Consider the following 26,881-nt stretch of genomic DNA (forward strand, 5'->3'; position numbering starts at 1 on the left):
TCACAAATAAAAGAGAAGATTAGTACTGTACAGAAAGTAGGGCATAAACCAGAACCCTGTACCAACGAGGTAGGAGCTAGTATTGTCACCTCCCAGGTAAACAAATACTATGAGATTAGCACACAAAAAGTGCCAGACATTAGCCTCTGAGAGAACACAGAAATCTCTGCTTTTATATTGTCATATCATCCAGCCAAAGACATTGCTTGCTAAAGGTATAAAAGGAAGGAAAACAGTAGCAAGATTTCTATAGGATGCATAGGAATAGAGCAGGAAAAATAAACTTTCCTGGATTTTGATAATTAATGTGAATAGAATAAATAGAACTATGTCCAATCAACAGCAGGAAATTTATTTCAAACATTAGGCAACGTCATGACAAGCACAATGAAAGCTGAAGATAAGCCACCAAAACCAACTGAAAACCTGCCGTTACTGGAGAGAATTTGAGACTCCATTGAACAACACCAGAAGAGGCTGACCAGAACATAACTGGTCAGGCCTTTGAGGGTTCATGGGTCAGATGCCTACGAAGATCTTGTAGTTATTGTTAGAATCCCAAGTCTGGATACCAAAAACATCCACCTGAGGTTCCTATCCCAAACTAAGCCTCTTTTCTCAGAAATTTAAAGAAAGAGTTGTCACTATCCTGGGGCCATGCTTCAGTGTTTCTATGAACTACTGACCCCGGTGGGGTTGGGCTCAGTGCTAAATACTTGTCTACATGCCTGAGGGCCCAGGCTCCATCTCCAACACCACAAGAACAACAAAACAAAGTTATGATAGTAATCAAATATGGAAATTACAAAATACCACCTGTATATTTTTATTACTTTTTTTGTTGGTGGTGATGGTGGTCATGGCACTTGCACTCAGGACCTGGGCATTATCCCTTAAGTTATTTTTGTTTTTTGTTTTGTTTTGTTTTTCCTCAAGGCTAATACTCTATCACTTGGAGCTACAGTTCCAATTTTCTGGTGTTTAATTGGAGATAAGAGTTTTACCGACCTTCCTGCCTGGACTGGCATGGAACTCCAATACTCAGATCTCAACTTCCTGAGTATCTAGGATTACAGGCATGAGCCATCAACACCCCACTCACTTATTACTTTAAAAAAATTATAATAATTAGAAATAGGAGAAGCTGAAAATTACCCAATGTTATTTTTCTTTGACATGGTAATTGGGTCATTGCATCCTATCTCATCAAAATCTGTCAATCTAGCCACATGTCCAAGTTTTCTACCTATAGTCCTAACTACTAGGAAATTGAGATCTCAGGATGACAGTTCAAAGTCAGTCCCAGTAGGAAAGGCCTTGAGACTCTTTCTCTTCAATTAACCAACAAAAAGAATCTGCTTTGTTCTCATAACTTCCAGGTTAGCGCTTTCTCAGCCCATTCTTTCTATGTATTCAAAGATGGAATAAGAAGGATTGACCCTCACCCTGTTTTCCCAGGTATATAGAGATGTCAGGCAAGCCACCAAAGGTAAGTGCAGACTGCCTCACGCCAGCAACACTGCCAGGGCAATCTAAGCCTGGCTGTAAACATTCCATCCTGGGCCCAAACAAAAAGCCTCCACCTCCTTAGATCTAATGGCTTTTTCATTAACCTCTACCTTCTTGCTCAGACCTCATAAAAACCCAGCTCTTGTCTCAGCTCTTTGTCTCAAGCCTGCGGGAAGGCTGTGTCCCTCTATGCTCTATCTCAATACACATTTCTCTCCTGTGGAAGATCAAGTCTGTTCTGTTTTCTTTCTCCATTTTCCTAATGTAAGTGGAGATGTTGCTCAAGTGGTAGAGTGACAGCCTTGAGCTAAAATACTAAGGAAAGGTGCCCACACTCTGAATTCAAGCCCCCACACAAATCAATCAATCTATTACAACAAATAACACTATTTAGACCAAACAAAAGTCTCTCTTTAGCAATACTTTCTATAAAATGAAAACAGCACGTTATAAAAGGCCATGATGGGGGCTGGGATGTAGCTCAGTGGCAAAGTACTTGTCTAGCAAGTGCAACATCCTTAGTTCAATCCTCAGTACCCAAAAAAAAAAAAAAAAAAAAAAAAAAAAAAAAAAAAGCCATGATCCCATTGATAAGAAATGAACCAGGTACGGTGGCTCATGCCTGGAATCCTAACTACTCAGGAGGCTGAGATCCAGCCCGGAACTTAAGTCTATTAGATTCATCTCTAATTAACCACCATAAAACTCTAAGTAGCTCTGTGGCTCAACGGGTAGGGCGGTAGCCTTGAGGTGAAGTGCTCAGGGACAACGTCCAGGCCCAAGCCCAGAGTTCAAGTTTCACAAAACAAAAAAGAAAAAAGAAAAATGATCAATCTACGAAAAGGAATTGTTAGGAAGTGGTGCTGTGGCTCAAGTGGTAGAGTTCATGTCCTGAGTTCAAGCCCCACAACCAACAACAAAAAAGGAATTGCTGAAAACTTCATTATCTAATTTGAATAGTGTAAATATCTAGGTAGATAATTTTACTTTCAGCTGCATAGCTTTTGCAAACTTGTTCTCAAGACAAAATTGTAAATCTCAGGACCCAGACTGTAGGATGCCAATTTCACCTTGATGCCTTATTAGTCTTGCCATACGAACGAGCTACATCATCTGTGTGCCCTGATGATCTCATGTGTAAACAGGTATGTGTGTGTGTATGTAGGTCAATACCAAGGCTTGAACTCAGGTCCTTGCACTCTTGTCTTGCTTAGCTTTTTCACTCAAGGCTGACATTCTACCACTTGAGCCATAGCTCTAACTTCCGGCTTTTTAAGGGTTCATTGGAGATGGCAGTCTCAGATTTGACCAGGTTGGCTTTGAACTACAGTCCCTCAGTTCTCAGCCTTCTGAGTAGCTAGAATACAGGGACAAGCCACAGTGCTTATGAGAGGGCTAAATGCATGTATATACATGAGGCACTCAGTGTACAGAACAGAAAGCAACAGCTGGCAGTAACGCCAAACCAGATATTTGTACAATTGACTACTTAATCCTGGCAAAAGCAATTGCTCATGCCCAAAAGTAAGGAAGGGAATGAGAAAGCCTTTCCAGTTAAGTTTGTAAAATAATTGAGAAGCAAACCCCAAAATTTAGTAGATCAGCTATAAAACACACACAGAAGTGAGACCACAGCAGAATTCCCCTTGAGTTGGTCACCTCATTTGAGGAGTCAGTAGGTACAGATGACTAGCAGAGTTGAAGAGGAGCCCCAAGTAGATAGTCCACATGTACAAATTTCTCTCCACCCTTCCTCCCTCCCTCCCTCTCCCCCTCTCAATTTAGCAGCAAAAAGAGAAGATACTCTAATGAGGTTAGCGTTTATAGGCCAAAAGACCCATCCTATTTTTTCAAGGCTCTTTAAAATGCTTTAACCTATAAAGGCTAGGACTTTAGTTTTTAGAAAAGAAATGGAGGTGTTATATAAAAGAAAATTAATATAGACTAACACTTGATGTATAAAGATCAATAATGAAAATTATAGATTGTCCTGATTACTGGATTCTTCTTTTTACAGAGAGAACAAACAGGATCCTCTTTAGACAGAAAATAAACAGCATCAGTAAGTGAGATAAATAATTTATTATGAGTAAAACTGTGGAGAAAATGCAGCAGGAAGTACAGGTGAATAGGGAGAGAGGTGTTACTAATTTGAATAGGGTATATAGAAAAGGGGAAATTTGAGTTTGGATCTGGCCAGGGAGAGTTTAATCAATTATACTGCAGAATTATCAGCACCAACTAAGTCATTGTTGTTTCAGTGTCGGTACTAGGGCTTGAACCAGGGCCTTCTGGTTCTCTCCATTAAAAACTTCCATTTAGTTTTTTCTTACTTCAGACTGGTGCTCTATTATGTGAGGCACACCTCCACATCTTGCTTTTAGCTGATGAGTCTCTCTGACTTGTCTGCCCAGGCTGGCTTTGACCTTGAATCTCAGATCTTGGCCTCCTGAGTAGCTAGGATTACAAATGTAAGCCACTGATGCTATGCTCCAACTAAGTTTTGGTGGATTGAAGCTTCAATTAAGACAATGTTTCACTTATCCCTTTTCAGTATTCAATATGCACAATGGTTATCATGCAAATACCTTGCTCTAACAGTAATTTCTCCTGATTCAAATCAAAAGGTATAAACTTCTTGAATATAAAATCTTTATGTAAACATTTTCAACAACTAAAGATAATTTAGAATAAAAGAGGAGCCTCATCTCTTGCCATTGTTGATAAGCCAGCAACCATTTTCCTACTTTTCTTTTCTTTTCTTCCTTTCTTTCTTTCTTTCTTTCTTCCTTCCTTCCTTCCTTCCTTCCTTCCTTCCTTCCTTCCTTCCTTCCTTCCTTCCTTCCTTTCTTCCTTTCTTTCTTTCTTTCTTTCCTTCTTTCTTTCTTTCTTTCTTTCTTTTTTTCTTTCTTTCTTTCTTTTTGCCAGCCCTGGCTTGAGCTCAGGGCCTGAGCACTTGGACTTTCTCAAGGCTAGAGCTCTACCACTTGAGCCATAGCACCACTTCCGCCTTTTTTATGTATTTGGTAACAAGGAATTGAACCCAGGTCTTTGTACATTCTAGGCAAGCACTCTACCACTAGGCCAAACTCCCGGCCCCCATTCTTCCACTTTCTAGGAAGAGAATCCTGAATTTCCTTAGGTAACAAAGCCAATCTGACTTCCAGCCAGTGGGGCTGATACCCCTCTTAGGGCTAAGTGTAGGGCAACCAAATTCCCTATACAGTGTTACCGCATGAAGGTCAGGGGATACCCAGTGACCCACAGCAAACTAATAAGAACCCATGGTGCTCAGATCCATGCCCTCTCTGGCAGAGGACTGCGTTGCTAAGGTGACAGAGTATAGGTCTGGAGTGATTTATGCAACCATTTTTGCCAACCTTGGGGAAAGGAAAAAAAAAATCTATCTAAAGATTAAGCCAATGGAGTATGGCCACAACTGTACTAACTGGAAAGAGATGAGAAAAAAAAAAAAAAAAAAGCCAGGCACCAGTGGCTCACGCCTGTAATCCTAGCTACTCAGGAGGCTGAGGTCTGAGGATCAAAGTTCAAAGTCAGCCCAGGCATGAAAGTCTGTGAGACTCTCATCTCCAATTAACCATCAGAACACTGGAAGTGGTGCTGTGGCTCAATGTGGTAGAGCGGTAAGACTTGAGCTGAAGAGCTCAGGGACAGTGCCCAGGCCGAGAGTTCAAGCCCTACAACTGACCAAAAAAACAAAAACAAAAAAAACTTGTTCCTCTCTCACCATTTTCATGTAGCTAGAACATTCATTTCATTTCTACTTCCATCATTCTAAGTAGGCTTCTGTCACCTGTAACCAAGAGCTTTGGCAAATACAGAAAAACCTTCAGTAGCTAACTCTCTCTCTCTCTCTCTCTCTCTCTCTCTCTCTCTCTCTCTCTCTCTCTCTCTCTCTCTCTTTCCTAAGGAAGTAAACAGCAGCTGAGCTCAGTGGCTCAAGCCTATAATCCTAGGTAATTTGGGCAGTGGAAATCCAGGGATCTGAGGCCAACATAGGCAAAAAGACTCCATCTCATGCAATATCCATGTTCGGTGATAATAGCAGTTTCCCCTATAAGTGGGGAGTGGGAATCAGGACACAAGTCAGAGGATCACAATCCAGGCCACTGCTTGTACAAAGCAAGAGCCTACCTGAAAAATAACCAAGATAAAAAGGAGCTGGAGGTACAGCCTATCTACAAGTTCAAGGTGCTATGTTCAATTTCCAGTACTATCAGAAAAAGTGGAAGAAAAGTCAATGGCACAAACTTACCCGCTCCTGACCAGCAGTATCCCAGATGAGGAATTTATGAAGTTCATTTCCACAAGGCACAGTTTTGGTCATGAAAGATGCCCTGTAAAGAGAGAGTCAACACCTCCATATTACTAAGTACAAAGATTCATGGGACAAAAAAGTTAGTTTTACACCTCAATAGGACTCCAAGAGTTCTGCCCATAGAAAATGCAGAATATTTTCTGTTACTCTAACTGGAGTCTTCAAAGCAAAACAAGCTAGATACTGGTGGCTCATGCCTGTAATCTTAGCTATTCAGAAGGCTGAGATCTGAGAATCAAGAGTTCAAAGCCAGCCAGAGGAGGAAAGACCATGAGACTCATCTCCAATTAACTACCAAAAAGGTGAAAGTTGGGCTATGGCTTAAGTGGTAGAGGTTTTGTTTTGAGCAAAAAAGTTCAGCTCAGGGACAATGCCCAGGACTTGAGTTCAACCCCCAGGATGGGAGTGCATACACAGACATAGATACACACACACACACACACACACACACACACACACACACACACGGCAAACAAAAAAAAAAAAAGGCACTCAGAAGACTGTTCCCAAAAACAGGTTAAACTGTTCGAAGAAAAATCTCCCAGCCCCAGGGTAATTATTATTATGCCAATTAAAAGTACAAAGCAACACATGGTATTTTGGCATGTTATGCCTTTGGCTTCATGACTGAACAGACAGAAAGCTGCCTTACATACATACTGGTGTTGATAGAAATCCCACAATAGCAATGACTCACAAAATACTCATTCAAATTCCAACTTTCATACAGAAATGTATAAAGATCATAATAAAAACATCTGTTTTCTCAATCTGATCAAGACACATTGCATATATAACATGCTGTTAAATGATCAAAAACAATTTAATACATATCCTAAAAACTAAGTGAGGAAAGGGGTGGGTTGGGTGGAGTGGGTGAGAATGTTAAGAGGGGTGACATTGATTAAGATGTGCTGTATTCATATGTTGAATGGCAACTCCTTTGTACAACTACTTAAAGATAATAAAAAACTTTTAAAATTTTGTTTTCCCTACTAACAAGGAAGAATTTTAAACTCTTTATATCATGTAACCCTTGCTTTTTTTTTAATATTTCCTTCATAATAAACATTTTCTTTGTGCTTGTGAAAACTGCACAAATTCAATACACGGGGCTGGGAATGTGGCTTAGTGGATAGGAAGCCCTGGGTTTGATTCATCAGTATCTCATACACAGAAAAAGCCAGAAGTGGTGCTGTGGCCCAAGTGGCAGAGTACTGGCCTTGAGCAAAAGAAGCTCAGGGACAGTTCCCAAGCACAGTGCCCAAGACTGCAAAACAAAGAAACAAGCAATCAAAAAACCCATCAATACAGGAAGTGTTTCATAGCCTTGATTTTTCTTTTCTTCTGCTGGAGTTAGTGTCCCATTCATTAAGAAAACAGGACTGGCTAGGCATCACTCATACCTATAATCCCAGCTATTCAAGAGGCGGAGTCTGAGGATCATGGTTCAAAGCCAGCCTAGACAAAACAGTCCATGAGACCCTTATCTCCAATTGATCACCAAAAATCCAGAAGTAGAGCTATGGCTCAAGTGGTAGACCATCATTCTTGAGCAGATAAAGCTAAGGGACAGCATCCAGGTGCTAATTTCAAACCTTAGTGCTGTCACACACACACACACACACACACACACACACACACACACACACAAAATCAGGACTGGGCGTGGCTCATGTGATCGAGCATCTGCCTACATTGTACAAAGCTCTATTTCAATATCCTCAGTTTCTATTTTCCCAGAACCTAGATTAAGAGGAAGGAAGGATATAACACAACCACATTTGATATATGAGCCTTGATTTGTATTTAGTGGCAGAGGAGCTGAGAATATGGCTCAGTAGCAGGGCATTTACCTAGCATGGGTGAGGGTCTTAGCTCAACCCTAGCTTTACAAAGTAACTGTAATCCCTCTTTACATCACCCCAACAATAAAATACAATTGAAAAAAGACTTTAATTTGGACTATATTCAAAATATCATTGTTGAAACAAGTTATTATTATTTTTTGCTTGTCTTGGGGCAGGATCTAGGAATTCTATGTTAGAGTTAGCATGTTTTTTCTTTCCACTGAATACCAGTGGCTCACACTTGTAATCTTAGCTGCTTATGAGGCTGAGATCTAAGGATTGAGGTTTAAAGCTAGCTTAGATAGAAAAGTCCATGAGACTCATAGTGCCAATTAAACAAACAAAAAAAGCAGGAAGTAGAGGTCTGGTTCAAGTGGTAGAGTGCCAGCCTTGAGTGAAAAAGCTAAGGGACAGCATCCAGATCCTGAGTTTAAGCTACAGTATCCACACACACATGCACACACACACTTTTCTCCCCAGTGTTGTAATGGAACCCAGGGCATCTCATATGGAAATCAAATGTTCTGTCACTGAGCTTTATCCCCATCCTAAGTGAGTTTTTATAACCCGAAAATGTAGACTTTCATGATGGTTTTTGCAAGGGACTTCATTTAAAACATCCGTAAAATAGGATTGGATGAGACTACAATCTCTGGAATGTTAAGGATAATTTGATACATTTCCATTCTTAGAAATTACATTATTTGGATACATATAAACATATGGAACATATTATATTCAGTATGCACTTTGGAATGTTGGTTATATGAATTTCTGAATATGAAATTCAAAAGCTAGTAAAAAAACAGTAACTCCATTTTTCACTATATTTCATTTTATTTCCCTTCCTTATAGGAAGTGGTGAGGTTAAACCTCAGAGACTTGCACATGCTAGGCTGGTGTGATACTGGTGAGCTATATTCCTAGCCCTGTTCTTCACTGGGTAATTTTAGGATAGGGCCTCACTTCCTACTGAGCTGAGCATCTGAAACTTAAGCTGCCTACTTTAGGTTTCCCACCTTTGCTGGGACACATATGCATGCTATGCTGTCCAGTTTCCCTTCAGAAAGATGGAGTCTCTCCATGATGACTGCGATCTTGTTCTTCACATTGTAAACTTGCCAAGTAGCTAGGATTACAAGTGTGAACCACTGGTGCATAGTTTTCTTGCTTTTGTTTTTTGTTTTGTTTTGGTATGAATTTTCATTTTATTTATTTATTTTTTTATCATTCATGGGGCTTGAATTCAGGGCCTAGACGTTGTCCTTGAGCTCCTTTTTCTCACAGCTAACACTCTATTACTTTGAGCCACAGTTCTGATTTCCTGGTCGTTAACTGGAGATAGGAGTCTCGTAAACTTTCCTGCTCAGGCTGGCTTTGAACCATGATCCTCGGTTTTTAGCCACTTGAGTAGCTAGGATTACAAGCATGCAACCCTAGCATCTGGTTTTATTTGTACTTTTATTTGATCTAATTTTTTTTCATAATGAATACTATAACTTTAAAAACTAAGGTAGATATCACACACACACACACACACACACACACACACACACACACACACACACATATTATATATGTGACAGTCCAGGGCTTGAACTCAGGGCCTGGGTGCTGTCCCTGAGCTTTTGTGGTCAAGCTAGAGCTCTTACCACTTGAACCATGGCTCTACTTCTGGCTTTTTTGTGGTTAAAGGGAGATGAGAATCTTACAGACATTTCAGCCCAAGCTGGCTGCCTGGCTATAATTTTTATTTAATATTTTTTGAGAGCAGTTGTAGAGTTTACATAAAATAGAGCAGAAGTGGGGCCAGGAGTTTGGCCCAGTGGTAGAGTACTGGCCTAGCATGCACAAAGACCCGGGTTCAATTCCTCGGTACCACATACATAGAAAAAAAGCCAAAAATGGTGCGGAGACTCAAATGGTAGAGCTCTGGTCTTGAGAAAGCCCAAGGATAGTACTCAGGCCCTGAGTTCAAGCCCTGAGCTCAAGCCCAGGACTGGCAAAAAAAATAGAGCAGAAGTACAATGAGTTTCTATGTAGTATGTACAGATATATATACATGTAAGTGCAAAATCTGACATTTTAAACGTATGTGCATATTTGCATATACATTCATATATAATTATACATATATGTATATAAATAAAATATACTTATCAAATGCTATTATTTTGACATATAAATTAAATATATGCCCACTCATTATGATGTGCTTTGACCAAGAAATCAAGACCCAAATGACACACCTACTATCTGTTAAGTATACTTAACACATACTTATCATTTGTATGGACTGACCACAATTTATGGTATGAGCAGTCCTTGCTATTTTAAGAAATCATTACAGAGGAATGCAGATTTGTTGTTTTTAATTGAATTTGGGACTGGAGGTGTACGTAGTTCAGGGGTAAAGTGTGTGCCTAGTATGTATGAGGATCTAAAATCAACCTCCAGCATAGCAAAAAAGGAGAAAAAAATGAAATGAAACAAGAAGTCTTTTCATGTCATCTTATGGGGAAACTGAGGATCAAGGAACCAACCTAAAATGCTACCACTCTGGCAAGGAGAGTGATAACTCAAGCCATTCATGGTCTATGACACATCCTTTTTTGAATATGTTTCTTTAAGCATCCCAATGTGATCAACCCTCTGCTTGTAAGCAGCTATTTAGTCTTAGCCAGAAATTCTCTCAACTTTCCACACTGGAGGCCATTCCCGCCACCCTTGCTAATCTCACAGGTTCCCTAAATATACAGGCTCACTTTTCCCTTGGTCTCATTAAAAATATGGCATCTTCAGGTTAAAGTCTAAGAGGGCAAAGAGCCAGAATTCAAAAATGGCCCAGAAAAAGAACACATGACAATGAACTCACAGGAAAGAGATGGGACAGGAAAATCTATGCATGCCCAATGTCAAAATCTCCAACCCACCTTTGTCCCATTCTCTAAGTAAAAATAAAAATATGATTCACCCAGAAATGAGAAATTAATCCTCTCCACAAACCACTTAAGACTGTCCTGTTATAGCAATACAGTGTTGTCAGACTATGTACCAGGCAAGGTTCTGTACACTGTTTTCAATCTGGAAATAAAGCCAAGTTCATTTGTAGAATCATGCTCTTGAAGGTCAACGAGATGACCTTGTGGCAGGAGTGGGGCTGGCTGAGAAATCCCTGATTTTCTGGCAGTCTCCAGTTGAAAAAGTGATTGTCACTGCCAGGGGTAGAAACTGGATGCTGTATACTCATGAAGGAAGCAGGGAGGAGGGGGAAACACACAGAAACTTACCCAATGGTAGGGCTAATATTGTGGTCAAAGTGGTCCTGGACAAAGCGGCACACAATACTTGACTTCCCAACTCCTGTGTCCTAGAAGAGAAAGAAGATAGCCATGAAGACCAAAGTCATGCACACATGCCACCACAGGACACAGACGCCATTTCTGGTTGATGCCACTTCCAGAGAAGAAAGGAAAAAAGGTGCTTCAATTTCTCCCCAGTATTTTCTATTCATGTAAACATACTGTTTTCACAGAAAGAAGTATAGGAAATATTTAAAACACACAGACACACACAGACACACACAGACAGACAGACACACACACACACACACACACACACACACACACACACACACAGAAAAAGCTAAGGAACAGTGCCCCAGCCCTGAGTTTTCATGTCCTAGTACTGGCGCGCGCGCGCGCACACACACACACACACACTCCACACATATCACGCATATATGATTAGCCTAGAACAAGCTTGCTTATAATATGTGTATCTCTAGAACATAGGCATTGGAGAAGGGTCTAGAGAAGGCATAAGCAACTAATAAAAAAAGGACGTATCTTCAGTGTGTGTGTGTGTGTGTGTGTGTGTGTGTGTGTGTGTGTGCGTGTGCCAGTACTAGGATTTGAACTCAGGGCCAGGGCACTGTTCCTTAGCTTTTTCTCTCAGTGCTGGTACTCCACCACTTGAAACACAGCCTGCCCTCCCTAATCTCCCTCTCTTCTTTCTCTTCCCCCTATGGCCCTCTTTTTTCAGAAGGCAGTTCATTGGAGATAGAGGATCAGGGATTTTCCTGCTAGAGCTGGCTTCACACGGCAGTACTGAGACCTCACATTACAAGTGTGAGCCACCAGCAACCACAGGGGAGGGTTTTGTTTTGTTTTGTTTATCAGTGCCTGGTTATGAAGAAAAGGCGGGGGGGGGGGCGGAGGTTGGCCTAGTGGTAGAGTGTTTGCCTAGCATGCACAAAGGCCCAGGTTCAATTTCTTAGTACCACATGCATAGAAAAGCCAGTAGTGATGTTGTGACTCAAGTGGTAGAGCTCTAGCCTTGAGAAAGCCCAAGGACAGTGTTCAGGCCCTGAGTTCAAGCCCCAGGACTGGCAAAAGAGGAAAAAAATATACAAGGTCAAAGACAGGCAAAGAGGGACCAACCACTAGGGTCTCTCTATTTGCTTCTCTGTCTCTCTGTTCTCTGTGTCTGTCTCTCTGTCTCTGTGTGTATGTGTGTTTGCGTGTGTGTGTGTGTGTGTGTGTGTGTGTGTGTGTGTGTGTGTGTGTGTCTCCCCCCACCCTCTATGCCAGTAATGGAGCTTAAATTCAGGGTCTAACCTTGAGTAAGGCTAACACTCTACCACTTTAACAGAAGTCCCTTATTAAACAGCATGTGGGCGCAGTCCCCAAGACCTATTGAAACACACACTTCAATTTGCATTTTCTTTTCTTTTTTCTTTTATGCTGTTCTGGAATTTAGACTCCGAGTCTCATGCTTATTAGTCAGAAGCTCTACCACATCAGCCATGCCCAAGCTGGGTTTTTCTAGCTCTTTTTCAGATAAGATCTCTTATGTTTTGCTCTGGCCAACCTTGGACCACAGTCCTACCTAACCTTCCATAGCTGGGATGGCAGGTGTAGAACCACATACATGCCTTGTTAGTTGAGATGAAGGTCTTGGTAAATTTCTGTTCCAGCTAAGCCGCAAATGTCATTCTATAGATCTTTGCCTCCAGAGTAGCTAGGATGGCAAATTTGCAATACCACACCAGGCCCTGAATTTTCACTGTCATCTTTTAAAACTAAACACTCAGCTAAGAAAAAACCAAACCAGCAAACAGACATTGATGCTCCCTCCAAAAAACAGAGCAAGGTTCGAATAAAAACAACATCTTTGAAATGAACACTATGATGGTAGAAACCAGAACTGCAAAGGAGGAATGAGAAGATAAAAATCAGATTGTAACATGGTACAGCTGAAGGTAAAAACTACACTTCTGAGAAAAACTGCAGAGGCAGACTACCAATAGCCAAAAACAGGACCGATAGAGTGCAGCGTTCTCATCTGTAAGGATAGTGGAGACTGCTGTGGCTGAGCCTGAAATGTCCTCTGGAAGTTCATGTCCTAAAGACTCGAGGTCCCCAGTATAGCAGCATTCTCATTCTAGGGCTTTGCAAAAGGAGATTGATCACAACCAGAACCTCTGATTTTAGGAATCTACTGATGGATTGGTAGCTGAATGGGCTAATGGAAGGGGGTGGCAATTTGAAGAGGTAGGGACTGCTTAGAAGGAGTCATTAGGAATGTATTTTGTCCCCAGCCCCTTCCTGCTCCCCACTCTTTGTTTCGTGTCTGCTATGGGAAAGCAACCCTGCTCACTGCATACTTCAGTCTCCCACCATCATGTTCTACCACACCATGCACCTGCAAGCAGAGAGACCATAGCCAGAGACCTCTGAAACCAGGAGCCAAAATAAACCTTTCATCTTTTTTAAAGTGATTGTCTCTGGTATTTTGTCATAACAACAGAAGGCTAACACAGAGACTTTCTGAGACTTATAAGTAAAAGACAAGTACAACTCACTTAACAAGAAAGGAGAGACCAGTGAGACCATTCTCAAGAATTAAAGGTAAGAATTTAAAAGCCAAGAGATTAAGGAGAAAATGTTAAAAACGCAAGAGATGTGTTTTTCTTCAGACATTGAAATAAGATATGAGACCTGAAGTGTAACCGTCCATCTGAATTACTTGGATCCTTTCTATCTGTGGAGGCCCTAAATAACACACACACACACACACACACACACACACACACACACACACACACACACACACACACCAAAGCCCCTTCTCTGCACACACTGTTGTGCCGAATTAAAAAAAAAAAAAAGGTGATGACATCAATGCAGAAGAATCCAATCACTGTGGCACTGTGGGCTGAATCTTCCTGTGGATTCTGCCCAGGTACCCTTCCCTCTACACGCCAGCACAGTTTAGACTTTTCTCCCAAGCCTCAGTCCTGTGGAAGGGCACACCTTGCCTACCTTCATCCATGCCAACCCCTGGGGAATACATGGGAAACTGGCCAGCTGTGACTCCTGGCCCTGCCCCTGCAGACAAGGACAAGACAATGCCCCTGGCTGCCAGAACTCTGCCAGGAAACCAGCTGTTTCCTATAGATGGCTACCCTTCAGAGAGGAGACCTAGCCCTTCTACTGACCACTCAATTCCTATTTTTATCCACTGTAGTTTAGGAATTCTTCCTCAGGGCTTTTCCAACCACCATTCACACACTCATTCATTCTTTTATCCCCTTCATTTTTTCTCTCAGGGCTGGTGCTCAACTGCTTGAGCCACAGCTCCAGCTCTGGCTTTTTCACTGTTTAACTGGTGACAGGAGTCTCAGGGACTTTCCTACCAGGGATGGCTTCAAATCTGGATCCTCAGGTCTCAATCTCCTGTGTAGCTAAGATTTTAGGCTTGAGCCACCTCCATTTTTATTCAACCAAATAGCATTCACCAGGCCCCTGCCTTCTCCAGATTCAATCTTCCCTGGCCTGCTAGATGGGTGATGGGTGGAAGGCAACCAGTAATGGCAGGGCACAAGGGGCAGGGGTTGGGTTGAGCTCTTCTGAAACCAATGGAGACACTCAATTCCTCAACTGCCAAGCTTGGTTTCTGCTTTGCCTTCCTTTTTCTGTCCTCCTCCCTCCAGGAAGCTCTCCTAGGACTCACAGGGGCAATGTGGCTACTTCACAATGGGATCACCCTGCAATCCACTGACCCAAGAGCCCTGCCCCAAGCGACCATCCTCAAACAGCTCTTCCTGATGACAACTGAAAAACCATCTTTATTCCTTGGTGGCTACGGCTCACACTAAAATTCCAACTCTTCCGAGTAGATGGGGCAGCCAACTTGTTTAAATGTAACTGTGAGCATTGATTTCTTAGTAAATCAGTCTTTTTCTCCCACTGTGTTGAGACTAGGATTTGACCTCAGGGTCTTATTTGGCTTTTTCATTCAAGATGGGCATTCTATCCTTGGACCACAGCCCACTGCTGGCTTTTTTTGGTGGTTAACTGGAAATGAAGTCTCACAGACGTTCCTGGCTTTGAGCCATGATTCTAAAATCTCAGCCTAGGATTATAGGAGTAAGCCATGGGCACTTGGCAACATTATTTTTTAAATTTTAGTTTAACAATTCAACTCTGAACATTTCTCTCTTACACCTTTTATAAGAAAGATAGAACAGGAAGAAAAGATAGAGGAAAATTTAGTTATGTCAGAAAAGGAAAGATTTTTTTTTTTTTTTTAAATAAAGCACAGTGCCAAGTGATCCCTCTGGCAGGTGACTGTGACAGGAGAGTATCTTGCTGCTTCTCTGGGGTCTGGGGCCTCCTCCTTTCTGGGAAGCTGCTGTTCACGAGATGGCCACAAGGGGCAGATGTGCCCACACTTAGCTGAGAACCAAGCCAGCCCTCGACACTGATTTTCTTTTTTCCTATATGAACCTCATTGGAGCTGTGATATACAGAAGCAATTACTGTTACACATATGCACGCGCACACACACACACCACTTCCCCCCTCCCCCCATCACACATACAATGAGGAAAAGGTATAAGTCAGGATTATCATACATGAAACCACAAAAACAGAAAAAGAACACAGCTGCCTGCGTGGAGAAAGTCCATTAGAACAGAAGACAGCCTGAGAGAGGGGCCAACTTTCAGAGCCATTTTATTTTGAGTGGACTAGTCTATGTATTTTTCCAGTTATAGTCTGAAAAAAACATAGCCTGTCTTGTTCAATCTTACTCAAGTTTTACATAAGAGGAAGCTGTGTGACTTCCTCAAGGTCACAGCTGGTTGGAAGAATGAGTCAGTACCAAAAGTTTTGAATCCTTGTCAAATCCTCTTAAAGCTTTTACCAGATTAAATCAACCTTCCAGTCCAGTGCAAATATCTTTTCTTTTTTTTTTTTTTTGTCAGTCATGGGGTTTGAACTTTGGGCCTGCACACAGTCCCTTAGGCTCTTCAGGTCAAGGCTAGCGCTCTACCAATTGAGCCACAGAGCCACTCCCAGTTTTCTGGTAGTTATTGGAGATAAGAGTTTCATAGACTTCTGTGCCCAGGCTGGCTTTGAACCTTAATCTTCAGATCTCAGCCTCCTGAGTAGCTAGGATTACTGGCGTGAACCATGGGCATACAACTACAAATATCTTTTAAAAAACAGTCAGGAACTGGTAGCCTCCAGCCTGTAATCCTACCTCCTTAAGGAAGTAGCACTGTGGCTCAAAGTGGTAGAAAGCTAGCCTTGAACAAAAAGAGCTCAGGGACAGTGCCCAGACCCTGAGTTCAAACCCCACGACAGAAAAATAAAAATTTAAATAACTAAATCCTATCTACTCAGAAGGCTGAGATCTGAGGATCTAGGTTTGAAATCAGTCTGGGCAGAAAACTTCATGAGACTTTTGTCTCCAATTAAACAGCAAAAATCCAGAAATGGAGCTGTGACTCAAATGGTAAAGCATCAGCCTTGAACACAAAAGCCAAGAGTGCCAAGTCTTGAGTTCAAGCCCCAATACCTGCATGAAAAGAAAAGAAAAGCAAGGCCAATTCCTGGGACTCTCAGGGAGCATTTTTTCCTGCTACTTTCTAGTCGTACCTTGTACGGCTCACATTACTCAAGAGTCTTGTTCTATGAAGCTCCAGCTGTGTTTACTTGCCACTAATGAATGGGAGGCTGTTGAGTGGCAACCAGAAAAAAACAATTTTGATTCTACCCAGCAGGGGTAAAGTCCAGTAAAATCCCCCCCCTGGGTTGTCATGGTGTTGCTGTGTTCTTTTGTATGATTCATATCCATGTGTGCTGCAGCCAAGCAACTGGGTCCATTTACCTACTGGAAAAATGGACCTTTATTTCTTCCATAATACAACTTTGTGACCACAACCTCTGCAACTTTCATTACTCACATGTAGGCCTATGATTAGGAGGTGAGAAGTCACAGATTTAGCTGCTGCCTTGTAAAACTCTAGGCATCACACACCTGTGAAAACCAAGCTGAAATACTTGATAAACTCCTAGACTGCTGACAGGATCTTTGCTTCCTACACCTCAAGAAGAATGATAAGTCACAGACAAATACATCATCACTCTTCTTATAGAAGATATCATGAGTTGACTACACCCATGCTCTCATACTGAATCTGAATGTTCAGGTTCAGTCTTAATATCTGCTCAGTCCAGTGTGCAGGGAATCACTAGGGCTTTAGCAAGGTGGGTCCTGTGATTCGCTCTGGCCTCACTAACCTTCCCAACATTCTACCCACTCCTTCTCACTTCTCCACTATGAACATAAGAAGCCCTGCTCTGAAGACATTTTAGAAAGTTTTGCAGGTAGGGGCCAGGAGTTTGGCCTAGTGTTAGAGTGCTTGCCTAGCATGCACGAAGAGCCAGGTTCGATTCCTCGGCAGCATATACATAGAAAAAAAAAAAAAAAGCCAGAAATGGTGCTGTGGTTCAAGTGGTAGAGCTCTAGCCTTGAGAAAGTCCAAGGACAGTGCTCAGGCCCTGAGTTCAAGGCCCAGGACTAGCAAAAAAAGAAAAAGAAAGTTTTGCGGGTAATAAAGTGTTTCAGAAGATGTTATATTGTTAAGGATATTATAAATCAATATGCCTCTTATAGAAAGGAAATTAAAGGTTATAACAAGATCCATAGTTTTTGGGAATTCCATTCCTAACAATATTGTTAAAACTTTTCAATATGAGTATAAAATCCATAGTAATATAACTTATAAAAATGAGAAATTGCTGGACACAGTGGCTCATGCCTATAATCCTAACTACTCAGTAGGCTGAGATCTGAGGATATCAGTTCAAAGCCAGCCCAGATGCTAAAGTCCATGAGACTCTTATCTCCAATTAACCACTAGAAAAGCAGAAGTGGCGTTGTGGTTCAAGGAGTAAGGCGGTAACCTTGAGCTGAAGAGCTCAGGGACAGTGCCCAGGCCCAGAGTTCAAGCCCCATGACCCCCCCCCAAAAAAAAGAGGGCCGGGAGTTTGGCCTAGTGGTAAAGTGTTTGACTAACATGCATGAAGACCCAGGTTCGATTCCTCAGTACCACATACATAGAAAAAATCTGGAAGTGGTGCTGTGTCTCAAGTGGTAGAGCTCTAGCCTTGAGAAAAGTCCAAGGACAGTGCTCAGGCCCTAAGTTCAAGCCCCACAACTGGCAAAAAATAAAAAATAAAAAGAATATAAGCCATTGCTACCTGGCTTCCTGCTTGCCTTTTTTTTTTTTTCTTACTTAAGACTACAACTTGAGGCACAGCTCTACTTCTGGCTTATTGCTGGTCAACTAGAGATGACAGTGTCATGGGCTTTTCTGATTAGCTTGGCTTGGGAACACAATCCTTAGATCTCAAATTCCTGAGTAGCTAGGATTACAAGCACTCAGCTTCTTGCTAGATTTTTAAATGATGAATTTTATTTCTTTGAATACTTTAAGCATTTAAATCGTAAAGTCAATGTTTGATAACTCCATTACTTAGGTACTTGGTAAATCTATCTATCCTTATTTGTCTACTGAAAAGTTTTATGGGGTGTGTGTGTGTGTGTGTGTGTGTGTGTGTGTGTGTGTGTCCACATGCATGGAGCTTGACCTCAGGGCTTCACTTTCTTACTCAGCTTTTCTTCTCAAGGTTGTCTTGCTACCACTTGAGCCATACCTCCATTTCTGGCTCTTTGGTGTTTAATTACATAAGAGTCTCTGGGATTTGGCGGCTTGAAATAGCTTTCAATCAGGATCCTCAGATCTCAGTCTCCTGAGTAGCTGGGGTTACAGATATGAGCCATGGGCATCAAGATGTTGAAACATTTTTAGTGAAGTCTCCCTGTATTCTGAAAACTCTGGTCATGACTGCATCTCATTATACTTGAGCATCATTGTTTCAAAGAAGAAAATAAGTCATCGAATGATGTGTGTACAAGCTTGGATATCATTTAACATTTTCTCAAACTCTTAGGTAAATGTTTAAGAAAGAATATAACATACAGTCTTGGCTCTGTCCCATCATCCACACTAAGGAACTGTTCATTGTAAGAAAACATACATAAAATTGAAAATTACATCTGGCCTCTTACTGCTTATTTGGCAGGCTTGCAGATCCCCAAGTCTAGCAATCTCTCAGTCACAGGGTGCTCTGGCATCAACGAGGTGACTTCTGGCCCTCTGAACGGCAACTAGCATCTCATGATAGATAGGAAATCCACTCATACTATCAGTAGTAAATATAAGCATGCCACAGGCCTTAGACAGGCAGGCACAGGCCTAGACAGAAGTTTGCTGCCATCACTTTTTTTCTCCCTGTACTTTACAGATCTGCTAAAGAAACCAGACATGGTTAATGCCTATCATTCTTGCTACAGAGGAGGCTAAGATCTGAGGATTGTAGTTCCAAGACAGCTATGGCAGAAAAGGCCAGAAGACTCTTACCTATAGCAAAAGCCAGAGCTGTGGCTCAAGTAGTAGAGCTCTAGCCTTGTATGTAAAAATTAAGGGGCAGCACCAAGGCTCTTAGTTCAAGCCCTAGTATAAGCCAAAACAACAACAACAACCAACCAACGCACCAACTCTTACATAACACTTCCTGACAAAGGAACAGATGGTTCCTTTGTGAACATTCCCTTCTTCACAAACTCTTGATTGAGCAAGCTGGGTCTCTCAACAAATGATAGAGATACAAGTTGCCATCTTTCAGGGGGAAATCCCTGATTGAATGTGGTTCCTGCCTTATGAACTTATCAAGCTTCAAATTTTGGATTTAATTGTTATATTCCATAATACGCTTAACAAGATGATAAAGTACTATTCCTGAGTTGCAAATCTAGCACAGAAGGAGGAAGAATGAACTTCACTGGAGTAAACAGTTTATAAAATGTTTCCCAAGGGCTCACCTTTTACTACTCCTGTGTAGACTTAGACCTAAAGATTTGCTTCCAGGAAACAGGATAGAGCAAAAGTGATGGATGTCACTCTTGAAGGTATTACAAAGGAGCAAGACAGCCCTCTTCTGCACATTCCCTCTTTCTTAATCAAAGCAAGCTGCCCTATGTGGAGGGTTCCATGACACAAAGAATCAAGACACATCTGTAATAGGCTACCCAATGATACATCCTGACAACAACAGTCCATGTCCGATTCTGTTTTGAGATGACTGTAATCCCAGCTGATACCTCTTTACAACCCCATTCAGTCATGCTCAGACGCCTGATGCAAAAACACTGTGAGATAATACATGATATGTTAAGGAAGGTATGCCACGCTCAGCGAGACAATTGGCACATGTTTTCTCTCACATGTGGAAACTAGTCTAAAATACACTAGGCATGATAAATTATATAGATATGCACACACACACACACACACAGTGAGACTAAAGGATACTCAGAAGAAGAAGCTGAGGGCATGATGTCTCTAAACATTTAAAATACTATTTACTGAAACAAATTCAGGAAATGAAGCATGGGTTATTGTTGTTGGTAGTGATATTTGTTTTGCTTTTTTGTTTGTTCTTCTTTTCTGTCTTTAAATGAGGTAAAGGAGTATTGAAATTAAGGAAGAATGAACAAATGCAGGTATGGTATTCAGAAGACACTATAACTATAAAACTTGTGGGCAGGGACAGGGGGGACAAATAGGAAGGGGAAAAGCAAAGGAAGCAAGGAAAGGAGTGATAGAACTGTACTCATTGTCTGACTTAGGAAACAGTAACCTTTCTGTACACTAAAATTTTATTTTAAAAAATAAGTACAAGCCTCACTTTTCTGTTCATCAAAGGAGCCTTTTGGCCTCTCAGATAAACATGTAGTAAGTGCAGCGAATCAGAGAAAAGACTCAGAGGATGCTTCAGAGAGGCTGGGAACATTTACAGATAAAGCTCTCGTGTGATCAGACTTCAGTCAGGCTTCCTTTGCTTTCTGCAGAGGAGTTGGGAGGCAGGAAGAATCTGATGGGCAGAGAGAAGATTGGCCAGATACCCCAAAGACAGAGCCAGAGCTGCTGGCACCTCCACACATGGCTGCATTCCTGTCTCTACTTTTCTATGGGTCACTCTGCTTCATCTGTTGAAGCCTGAGGTGTGCTGACTCTCTGAATGCTCTTAAACAACCAGCTACCCCCCCCCCCAGGAAGAAATGTCCCAATGTTCTACAGGTAAGCCCCGCTCATATTCCTCAGCATTCATACTACCAAACATATACTATGTTTTCCATGCACCAGTTCAAGTTTTATTACAAGCTGCTGCTCTGCCCTGAGCATGGAGCAATCCATCAACAAATGATATCTGACCAGCCTGAGAAAATCACTGCAGTGATGACAGGGACATGACGACGTCAGAGTCCATCTCCTTTCTGGCCACAGCTTCAGCAGCTTCCTCAGGCCATATTCTGTGCCTGACGGTCCATCCTGCAAGGGAAGCCACGGTATGGTTCAAAGGCTCAGCACACATGTACTAACTTACTCTGCAGAGAATTCTCAGAGAATTTCTTTTCTTCTAGCTTTACAGAAACACAGTGGACTAGCTCTTCCTTCCTTCCTTCCTTCCTTCCTTCCTTCCTTCCCTCCTTCCTTCCTTCCTTCCTTCCTCCCTTTCTTTTCTTTCTTTCCTGCCTATTTTGGGGTAGAACTCAGGGCCTGGGAGCTGTCCCTGAGCTCTTCAGCTCAATGCTAATGCACTACTCCTTGAGCCTCAGTACCACTTCCAGTTTTCTGGTGGTTCACTGGAGATGAGTCTAACTGACTTTAGTGACTGGGCTGGCTTTGAATGGAGATCCTCAGATCTCAGCCACTTGAGCAGGTGTGAGCCACTTGCACCTGGCTCACTTCCAGCTTTTTATCTCCTGAATTTTCCTACCCTGGCTGACTTTGAACTGCAGTCCTCAGATCTCAGCCTCCGAAGTTGTAACTCAATTTAAGAGAGAGAGAGAGAGAGAAAGAGAGCGCTAAGGTAGAAGTGGGGAGGAAAAAAGGAGGGGGAGGGAAACAGAGGGAGGGAAGGAAGAAAGAACAGAAGGAAGGCATTCAAGCTAGGAGAGATAAAGGTCTGTTCCAGGAATGAAATCATCCTTCTAGCTTTAATGTGGACACTTTTGTCTGTTCATATTTTGACCCTATTGAGAAACCATACACCACCTCTCTCATTCACTCAGTCCCTCCCCCTCAAACAGTCAGGGAACACTGCAGTTAGACTGAGGCCATCAGACCAGAAGTTTATAATTTTGTCAAATGAACCCAGCGAAGTATGTTTCTTCACTTTGTGGTTTGTGACTATTGCAGATCTTGGAATTTGCAGTGCCAATTTTCCCTCTGTCCTAGCTGACTAAACAGCTGACCTTAACAACTCACATGGAACTTTGGTTTCCTACCCATGAAACTGGTGTCTTACTCAAACCAGCACAAAAGAGGCTTTTCCAAGTTTATTCTTCCTATGAACATATGCTAGAACAGGTCTGCCCCAGGAGTCCCTTTCTTTGTGTGCAATTACTTTTCCCTTTGTAAAAAAAAAAGGGGGGGGAGAGCACCAGTGCAAAATACATCTGCATTTTTTTTTTGCCAGCCCTGGGGTTTGAACTCAGGGCCTGGGCACTGTCCCTGAGCTTTCTCAAGGCTAGCACCCTACCACTTGAGCCACAGCACCACTTTCCGTTTTTTCTGTGTATGTGGTAGTGAGAAATCAAAAACATAGGACTTCATGCATGCTAGCCAAGCACTCTACCTCTATGCTACACTCCCAGCCCACACCTACATTTTATCTCAAAGCAGGATCCTTCTAGATGAATAGCCCTTTCTGCTGAACAGATCCAGCCAGGGTCACATGGAACATACAGAAAGCAGTAGCATCCTATCATTCTGCTGAACAGATAAAAAGCTTCAGGTATTATTTTATATTTATTATTACTTATTGTATTTCTTTTTCTTCCTTTCTTTCTTTCTTTTCCCTTAAGGCTACACTCTACAACTTGAGCCACATATCCTTTTCTGTTTTCTGGCTTTTTTTTTTTGCCAGTTCTGGGATTGAGCTCGGGGCTTGAGCACTGCCCTTGGACTTTCTCAAGGCTAGAGCTGTACCACTTGAGCCTCAGCACCACTTCCAGCTTTTTTCTATGTATGTGGTACCGGGGAATCGAACCCGGGCCTTCATGCATGGTAGGCAAGCACTCTACTACTGGGCCAAAATTCCCGGATCCTGTTTTCTGGCTGTTTTGCTGTGTGATCCTCAGCCCTCAGCCTCCTGATTAGTTAGGATTACAGACATGTGCCATCAGTACATCCTAAATTCAAACCAGCAAATTGTTTATGTTCCCTAAGCCAGAAGCCCCATAGCTACCTGAATCCACATTCTATTTCTCTCCTTCTCAAAATCTAGACCACAGATTCCCAGTGATCCCTGACATCCCCTCAAAGTTCCAAGATAGGGTCCCTTTCTCCTCTTTGACCTGTTCAGTCAACCTTATTGGTTACCTGTGGTTACAGTTAGATTTCTCTATGGAGATCACTACGAAAGCATCATAACCCAGTTTGGAGAGAGAAGGAATAAAAGGCCTCAAGCCAGGAACTGAAGTCAGGAGCTGACTTCTTTGTCCCGGGGCCTTCCTTCTGGGATCCATCCTCTTGCTGTGGGGTGTCTTGTGTGTCTTGGAAAGGAACAACTGTGACTGTCTCCCACATAACAGAGTGTGCCTAGGAAAACACATTATGAAGACACACTCCATGCTATGGAAATAACAGACACATTTAAGAATGGTTTTGCAGACTTTAATTATAACTGTTTTATCCCTCTTAGTTACTCCCTATGTCTTCCAATTTAAGGAAAGCAACATAAAGAAAAATATACAGCACTCTAGAAGGTCCCACCCCTCCTTCCCCACCTTTTTTGTTTGTTTGTTTGTTTGTTTGAATCAGGGCCTGAACACTGTCTGGGCTTTCCCAAGGCTAGAGCCACAGCACTACTTGTGGCTTTTACTACGTATGTGGCACTGAGGAATTGAACCTGAGTCTTCATGCATGCTAGGCAAGCATTCTATCACTAGGCCAAACTCCTGCTCCTCCTCCCCCCTAAAATGCTACTATTGGAGTTTAAATTCAAGGCCTGCTTCTTCTCCCTTATCTTCTTTTGGTCAAGGCTGGTGCCTTACCACTTAAGACAAAGCTCTACCTCTGGCTTTTTTGGTGGTGAACTGGAGGTAAGATTTTCTCAGACTTTCCACTCAGGCTAGCTTCAACTATGATCTTTAAATCTCAACCTCCTGAGTAGCTAGAGTTACAAGTGTGAGCCACTGGCATCTTGGTAAGGTATATCCTCTTAGGAACATTTTCACAAAATTGGAACAACAACAATAACAACAAAAAGGTAGCCCTAAAGTAGAATGTATGTACAGAATGTATGATAAATCCCAGCTTTTCCACAAACCAGCTTGGGAGGAGCAGTCAGCCCTTGGACTCTGGGATCAGATACCCAAAACTAAAATCTCTTTCTAGGTTTCCCTGTCTGTGAAAAGGAGTCAGGAGTCTAGCAAACATGCCCACTGGAATGTGGGAAGATGAAACAGTGTCTATAGCACTTCGTACAACACAGACAGGAGCCAAGGTTCAACAGCTCCAAGCCCCAGCAGTGGCACACAGAAAAAGAAAAAGGAATAAAAAAGGGAGGGAGGGAGGGAGGAGTGAAGGGGAGGGGGGAGGGAGAGAATCACAAAACTATATATGTATATATATATTTTTTTTTCAAACAGTTGCCTTCATTCTGTTCCTTCCTGTAACCTTTGAACTTGGTAATCTATACATAACATATTCCTCGTGTTTTTTCAAATGTGACTAGCTATGACCTTGGTATAGGAATTAATTAAGGTACAAATTTCATATCCTTCTCTAAGCTTGAACAAATATTACCTTTGTGAAACTAACATTTCCTCCCCTGAACTCCATTCCCCTAACCTCCCAATTACTGTAATTTAACATTCCTAAACAGAGCCTGATCACTAGATAACAAATCACAGAAAGGAGCAAAAAGTTTTGGGGTACAACTACAAAGTACAGTGATGGTAGATAATAACTACATACTGTATCTTACAAACAGCTACAAGAAACCATTTTAAAGGTTTTACCACAGAGGACTGATAAATGACTGGGCAATACTAGCCTCGGGGGGTCAAGATACAAAACCAGCCTAGGCAGACACATTCTAGAGACTCATCTCCTTAGTCAGAAAAATACCAGAAGTAGAGTAGAGGTGTGGCTCAAAGAGGTAGAACACCAGCCCCAAGTGAAAAAGCCAAAGGAGAGAGTAAGGCCCTACGTTCAATACACACACACACACACACACACACACACACACACACACACACACACAGAAAACAAAGCCAGGCATGGTGGCTCACACCTGTAATCCTAGCTACTCAGGAGGCTGAGATCTGAGGACAGAGGTTCAAAGACAGCCAAGGCACTAAAGTTCTTGAGATTCTTATCTCTAGTTAATCACCAGAAAACCAGAAGTGGCACTGTTACTCAAGGGATAAGCTGAAGAGCTCAGGGACAGCGCCCAGGCCCAGAGATCAAGCCCCACAACCGACAAAAAAAAAAAAAAAAAAAAAAAAAAAATTAATAAATGAGGAGATAAGCGTGTTTAACCTGATATAAACATTAAGGAATTTACACACACACACATCAAACTTTAAATGGTATGAATTAATATGTACAACTTTTATGGGTCATTTTGAATCAGCTAAAATTTAAAAACAAAATGATCATACCTTAAATCATAGAATCTCACCTCTGCAAGATCTAACTTGTGCTAGTCAGAATTACCTAACAAGGGGCCAGGAGTTTGGCCTAGTGGTTAAAGTGCTTGCCTAGCATGCACGAAGACCCGGGTTCGATTCCTTGGTACCATATACACAGAAAAAAGCTGGAAGTGGTGCTGAGGCTCAAGTGGTAGAGCTCTAGCCTTGAGAAAGTCCAAGGACAGTGCTCAGGCCCTGAGCTCAATCCCAGAACTGGCAAAAAAAAAGAAAAGAAAAATGTAGGCCGGGAGTTTGGCCTAGTGGTGGTACAGTGCTTGCCTAGCAAGCATGAAGACCTGATTTCGATTCCTCCGTAGCACATACACAGAAAAAGCCAGAAGTGATGCTCAAGTGGTAGAGCTCTAGCCTTGAGAAAGCTTGAGGACAGAGCTCAGGCCCTGAGTTCAAGCCCTAAGACTGGCAAAAAAAAAAAAAAAAAAAAAGAATTCCCTAACAAAGTTGATGAGGTACCATTCAGGAAACTTAGTGGAAATTGCACATAAGCTGGGAATTCCTAGGAGTGCCTTTCCTGTGCAGATGCTTTTGAACCTAGGTTTCAATGTGCTGTGTTTTGGGAGGGAAATTCTTAATGGTGATGACTTAGTCTGTCTTCCTCTTCGGAACTAATTAGTCACATTTAAAGTGTATCATTCATTCTTTATTGGAGTGCAATTCATATAACGACATTAGCCATTTAAAAGTGAATGATAGGCCTGGGAGTTTGGCCTAGTGGTTAAAGTGCTTGCCTAGCATGCACGAAGACCCGGGTTCGATTCCTTGGTGCCACATACATACAAAAAATCCGGAAGTGGTGCTGAGGCTCAAGTGGTAGAGCTCTAGCCTTGAGAAAGTCCAAGGACAGTGCTCAGGCCCTGAGCTCAAGCCCAGGACTGGCAAAAAAAAAAAAAAAAAAGTGAATGATAGGTTTTGATTAAGTTCTAAAAACTAAGTCCCAGTGATTGTATATAGAGATTCCCTTCTTGAACACTCGTTTGTTAAACTTGTCATTTGAAATATGATGTAAAAATCAATGTTAATAAATTCTCTTTAAAAAAAAGTA

The 26,881-nt window shown here is 42.0% G+C and overlaps 1 protein-coding gene across 1 annotated transcript in view; it reads right to left on the reverse strand.

Annotated features, from left to right (window-relative positions):
• Nucleotides 1-26,881, reverse strand: part of Rab31 (RAB31, member RAS oncogene family) — a 116,710-nt gene that overhangs the window by 60,165 nt on the left and 29,664 nt on the right. Inside the window, exons 2-3 of the mRNA XM_090353516.1 lie at nucleotides 10,989-11,068; nucleotides 5,786-5,867 (exon numbers count right to left, since the gene is read on the reverse strand). Coding sequence (XP_090209642.1) covers nucleotides 5,786-5,867; nucleotides 10,989-11,068 — 162 coding nt within the window. The remainder of the gene's footprint in view (nucleotides 1-5,785; nucleotides 5,868-10,988; nucleotides 11,069-26,881) is intronic.

The sequence above is a fragment of the Megascapheus bottae genome, chromosome 19, assembly GCF_031878675.1.
Source record: "Megascapheus bottae isolate mThoBot1 chromosome 19, mThoBot2.hap1, whole genome shotgun sequence".
NCBI classification, from domain to species: domain Eukaryota; kingdom Metazoa; phylum Chordata; class Mammalia; order Rodentia; family Geomyidae; genus Megascapheus; species Megascapheus bottae.